The 5,913-nt window shown below is 35.0% G+C and overlaps 1 protein-coding gene across 1 annotated transcript; it reads left to right on the top strand.

The window, feature by feature from the left end:
- LOC149266577 (heat shock 70 kDa protein 3-like) lies at nt 1–1,099 on the top strand. The gene is made up of 2 exons (XM_089408688.1): nt 1–183; nt 334–1,099. The coding sequence occupies exon 2, from the start codon at nt 389–391 to the stop codon at nt 1,097–1,099; it is 711 nt and encodes a 236-aa protein (XP_089264814.1). The 5' UTR covers nt 1–183; nt 334–388.
- Nucleotides 1,100–5,913: the final 4,814 nt, after the last annotated feature.

Below are 5,913 nucleotides of genomic sequence, written 5' to 3' on the forward strand. Positions count from 1 at the left end.
TCCGCGAGGTCTGTGCCAGATGATAGGTTCAACTTTAAACTCCTACGATTTAGCCCATTCACTGCCCAGATTCAGTTAGATTTGGCACCAAAGGGAACAGGTGAACTCATCGGAGGGAGTAGAAGCGGGCTGTCCTCCAGGCATGAGCTAGGCGCCCCCATCGGGCCTTTTGCTCTATCTTCCGTGAGATTTCTCCCTATTACCTTTAAACAAAGTGAAGTTATTCGGTAGGGTTTCCTCATCTGCATCTTAAATCTGTTATTCATGGTTTTCTTTTTGCCAATGTGTTGGAGCTTAGTTTGAAGGACTGCTTTTTTTCTTGGGATGATGCAGTGACAGCTTTGTTCCTTGGTATAATACAAACCTCTGAATCCCATAGGTGCGTGCAATGAGTAAAGGCAAGGCAATCGGCATAGATCTTGGAACAACTTACAGCTGCGTAGCAGTTTGGCAGCATGATAGAGTGGAGGTTATTGTTAATGATCAGGGAAACCGAACCACTCCATCCATTGTTGCCTTCACTCCCTCTGAGAGATTTGTTGGAGATGCGGCCAAATACCAGATTGCAAATAATCCCCACAACACCGTCTTCGATGCCAAGAGACTTATTGGAAGGCGGTTCACTGATTCCTCTGTGCAGAGTGACGTTCAACTATGGCCTTTCACTGTTGTCGCCGGAGACAATGGAAAGCCTGTTATCCAAGTTCATTATAAGGGCGAGCTGAAGATGTTTGCAGCCGAAGAGATCTCTTCGATGGTACTAGTTAAAATGAAGACGACAGCCGAAGCATACCTAAGCTCTGATGTCAAGAATGCCGTGATCACAGTGCCGGCCTATTTTAGCGATTCTCAGAGGAAGGCTACTAGAGATGCGGCCAACATTGCCGGTCTTAACGCCATGAAAATTATTAATGAACCAACCGCAGCAGCTATAGCTTATGCGTTTCATGGTGAGGTTTGTTCCTCCAATAGAAAAAATACCGTCTTGGTTTTCGACCTTGGAGGAGGTACCTTTGATGTTTCCATTGTTACTCTGGAGGGACGTGAATTTGAAAAAATTCAAAGTGGCAGAAAATCGATTACCTTGACATCACATTGAAGTGCTCGTCGCCCTGATTCCAACGGCACGAACGAAACTCCAATCCGAGTCCGTATGAAGAAGATAGAGGCAGTCAAAGTGTGGGGTTGATTTACCCATGTGGCAGGCTTAAGCAGGGCGCAATTTGGCAAGAATCCAGCGAATTTTCTAGGAAAAATTGTGGGTCCGTTAATTTGTCTAATATCGCCTAAGGTTCTGGAAAATTCCTAAGTGGGTGGTGGTTATTTATTTTTAAAGAAAAAAATATCAACAAATATGGGGCAGGCGACCATGACCCCACCGCCCTTGGAACCTACATAACAAAAATGATATTAAATGGGGATGGGCAGCCATGACCCCGCCACCCCCGGAGTCCACCAATAAAAAAATATACGCATATGGTGGGGACGTGGGCTGTCAACCCCGCCGCCCCTCCACCTCACATTCAAACCGCTGGAGATTTGGGGGAGCGGGACACCGGGATCGGCGGACCCACCTCTGATTACACACTACACTCAACTTATACAGAGGCAATGACAGAGGTTTAGGGGAGCATGCCACCATACCGACGGACCCTCCTCCCATTTAAATAAACTATAACTGATGCATTAAAAAAGGGAGGGGCGAGATTTGATCCCCTGACCCCCCTCGACGAGTTTCCTTGTTTGCCAATGCGCCCAACGGCCTTCCTTGGTTGATCCGCCCACCAAACATTACATCAAGACTTTTGCACAATGCGCCCAGGGGAAGAGAGCGCACACGTATTTCGAGACATATGATTTGCAAGAGGCAAAACCGTGAGTAGGGCTGTGACAGGGGGCGGAACTTTGCCTGAGCACATTTTCCAAGGGGTCAGTTTTGGTCCAGTGTCAGAATTGGGAAAGTTTTATATCGATTTTTCACATCTCAGCGACATGAACTCAATGGTGATGCCAGTTTCTACAACAGAGTTTTCCATTTTTTGGCCATTTTCTAGATTGGAGGTATAAGACTCCTTTTTGTAAATGTTGATTGTACTCTTCTTTCTCATGCCACTTAATGAATGAAGGCCTCCCCATTGATTGAGCAGGGCCCAGAGACGTAGTCCAAATTGGACGAACTTCGTTATCAAGTCTCTTGTCTTCTTTCATGCTTTTATGTGTTTCTCCTCTTCTCTCATGTGCACATTAAATTTCTATGGTTAAGCTGTAATTTATCCATGTAATTCTTTAATACATCTATAAGCAAAAGATCTTGGATCATTAAATCCCTTCAAAACGAGTCAAATGGCCTTCGAACTTGTAGATTTGAATAAAACCTGTTCAAATACAAGAGAGAGATTTTTGGAGTGAGTATATTGGAATTTATCAAGGAGATTTCATAGTAAAAAAGTACAGATTTAATAATGATTCGTGTTACTATGCCAATGTGACCTGGTGTGATACTTTCAGAAACCTTAAAAGCATATTATTAATGTTTAATAAAGAGCTCAAAAACTTGATGAAGGAATGTCAAAAGTTGATTCAATTTAGTTTTTAATTTGCCCACCAATATATTTGGAGACCTTTGAAGCAACATTGCATTGCACGAGGCAATTGTCGAAACCTTAATAAGATTTTATTATTTTGGCTTTTCATTGAGTGTTCAACAACTTGTAAGAGAGGTGGGTGTCAAAACTATCCAATAAAATAAGATTTTTGTTGTTGTTGTATTTGTTGCTTTTTCTTGAAAACCCAATTTTTGGAATTGGTGATTCTTCTAGTAATAAAGCATCCATTTATTATAAGTTTAGTCTTTTATTTTTTAAAAGATTCACATACTATGCATTCAATCTTGTTTAGATAATCTTCGGCAAAATCACATAACCAATCTTTTGTCGACGCGTTTCGAACTAACCAGTGTGGTTCATCGTCAGGACAAGTTGAAGAACCAATCTGGCTTAGCTTGATTAAATAGAGTGTGCAGAGACTCCAACGGCTATATTGCCAACGGCTAATTTTGACCTAATGATCCTAGTCAAACCACTAATCTTATTATTAATAAAAACATATAATTAGTTAATATAATATTTATATTTATTATTTAAATATATATAATCTATATTTATTATTTAAATATAATCTCTATTTATTATTATTTAAATGTAATTTATATAATCTATATTTATTATTTAAATATAATGGTCCTTAATAAATTCTATCTTCATGTTTATTAAATAATCTATATTTATTATTATTCCTAAATTATATAAATAAATAGTATTAAATTACTATTATTCTTAGAATTTAGTTACAATAGGTAATCGTGTATATATTTAATAATAATTATTTAAATCTAAGGGTCCATTGGTAAACTAGATCTTCTCTATTTGTTCTTTAAAATATATCATTTTTATTAATTATTTTAATATAATGGCCCATTCGAAATTAAAATAATAAGTTATATACAATATTTTAAGTTTATTAAATAATCTATAATTACTTAATAATTTATAATTCCAATATTATTAAAAAACAAATAAAATAGTATTCTAGTTAAATCATTATTATTCTTAGAATTTAGTTACATTAGGTAAATACCATAATTTAAGTATATGTTTTTTAATAATATAACTAACTCAAACTAATTCAATGTTATTGGTATATCATATATTTATATTAATTTCCTGTTTATCATTTAAACCTAATGGTTATTTGGTAAACTAGATCTCCTTTTATAATTAATTTAGTAATTTGTATTCATTAAATAATCAATATTTATTCACTAAAATTTTTATTTTTTATTTTTATTTTTATTTTTTTATTAAAATTAACTATGTTATTAGGAAATAAACTATTACTTATAAGGTTTAAATAGGGGTTTTTTTTTTATTAATTAAATAAATAGGAAATTAGTTAAAGGGAAATTTCAATAATTGAAATTATGGAAACAAAAAATCTAAACTCATAAGAATATACCCCCTAGTATCATAAACGGGATAATTAGTCCGAAATTACTTAATAACTTATTAATAACTCAAGCACTTCATAATAATATGACTAACCCGCCAAAAACAAAACTTAAGGAGAGGGAAGACAGAAACCCTAAGACCTAACAAAAGGGGAATGAGGAGGCTAGGAAGACAAGGCTGGGACCCAGCAACTGCTAATCTTCCAGCCATCATCCCTATTAAGATTGTTCGGCCTTTTCTCAATCTCCAGGGCCTCTCTAAATTTGCGATGGTGAAACTGCGCAACTTTGGCAATGACTTGAGCCTCTTCTATACAAACATGATGCATAGTCTTCCCCGCATGCTCAGCCAGGGCTGAGGACTTGGTCCTACCATGTCTTAAGTCAGCCGAATGCTCGCTAATCCGTTGATTGATAGAGCGACCAGTCTCACCAAAATTCAAAATTTAATAAATCATTTGTATTATATAATCATTTTGGTTTTTTATGATAAATATATGAAATTTTTAAACATAACTATTTTATTGAAAAATAATTTTTTTAAAGAATTTTTATGAATAAAAAAAATATGTATTATATAAGCATTTTAATTCTTTTTATAAATTTTTATTGATAAAAAATTAATTTATTATTAAAAATCAATCATCAATAAGAAATTTTGAATCCAGAGAAATCCAAATTCCAACCAATATCTCCAGAAAATGTGCCATTCACCTACAACTTTATTGCCATCCTTTTTTACTTTTGATAACCAAAAGCAAAAGAATCTCGACCCTCCATGTGCTTATGGACATCAGTTCAACTTTATGTGGAAGAGAGTTCAACTTTATGTGGAAGAGGGTTGGAATTTGAGAACCATGGTACTCATTAAATTGGATTATACGAGCTCGGCGCGCAGTATAGAATATGATGTACAACTTGACACGCATTAAAATAAAATAACAAAGAGAAGATGCGAACATCGCGGGACAGCTTCGTACGTTGAACTTGGAATGTGTCATTCATCACTATTAACCAGAAAGTGTTTGCCTGAAAATTAAATAGAGATTAGAGTGTCCGTGCCCTGAGGTCCTCGCGGGTGTATTAATGGATCTATAAAATTGGAAATAGGTGTTGCCGATCTGAAACTGATTACGTGCAAATTGAACAACGTATGAATCATTGAATCCACCCTTTTGGGATCATGGCTTATACATCGTATATACCCGCTGGAATCGGAAGCACCTGGACACTGAACGACGTATAAATCTGTAATACGAGATGACGGAATTGAACGACGTATAAATCTGTAATACGAGATGACGGGTTTTTATTGCTCGCTGTCGTGGATTGTAGGGACTTATCATGATGATATCTCCATTTCTTGGCGGATGTACGGACTTATTGGTCCACGCAGGGTTTCTGGGGAGTCTTTATTGCTGCCCATCGTGCGAACGTGCGTAAATGTTTGTTAACGGAGGTTTCTTCGGAGTTTTATAAAGAAAATAAAAGAAATAAGAGGTAAATTTTTGGTTAATGAATTTCGTTCGGAGTCTTTTTTTCCCTTTAGTTCTTGACCGTTTTCTTTTTCTTCGACATTTCTAAAGTTTTTAAATATGGAAAATATGAAAGATGTAAATTTATCTTAAAGTTTAGAAATTTTGTGGAATTTTACTAGTTTATAATATGAAATCTATAAAATGTTTGGAGATAATTTTGTAAAAATATTCAAATTTATGATATTTTTATATAGTCTATATATAATTTTTTGGTGATTTTTAAGATAAAATAGTTTTATTATATATAATTAGAGCGAATATTTAAAAATAAAAATAAAAATTAACTAATATTTTTTTGGAAAAAGTATAAAAAAATAGCCCATAGGCTAATATGAGCTCCTAAATTTTTTAAAATAAGAAGGTGAATCC

Source organism: Pinus tabuliformis, chromosome 6 (genome assembly GCF_031772625.1).
Source record: "Pinus tabuliformis cultivar Carrire ecotype Pingquan chromosome 6, CPIR1, whole genome shotgun sequence".
In the NCBI taxonomy this organism is placed as follows: domain Eukaryota; kingdom Viridiplantae; phylum Streptophyta; class Pinopsida; order Pinales; family Pinaceae; genus Pinus; species Pinus tabuliformis.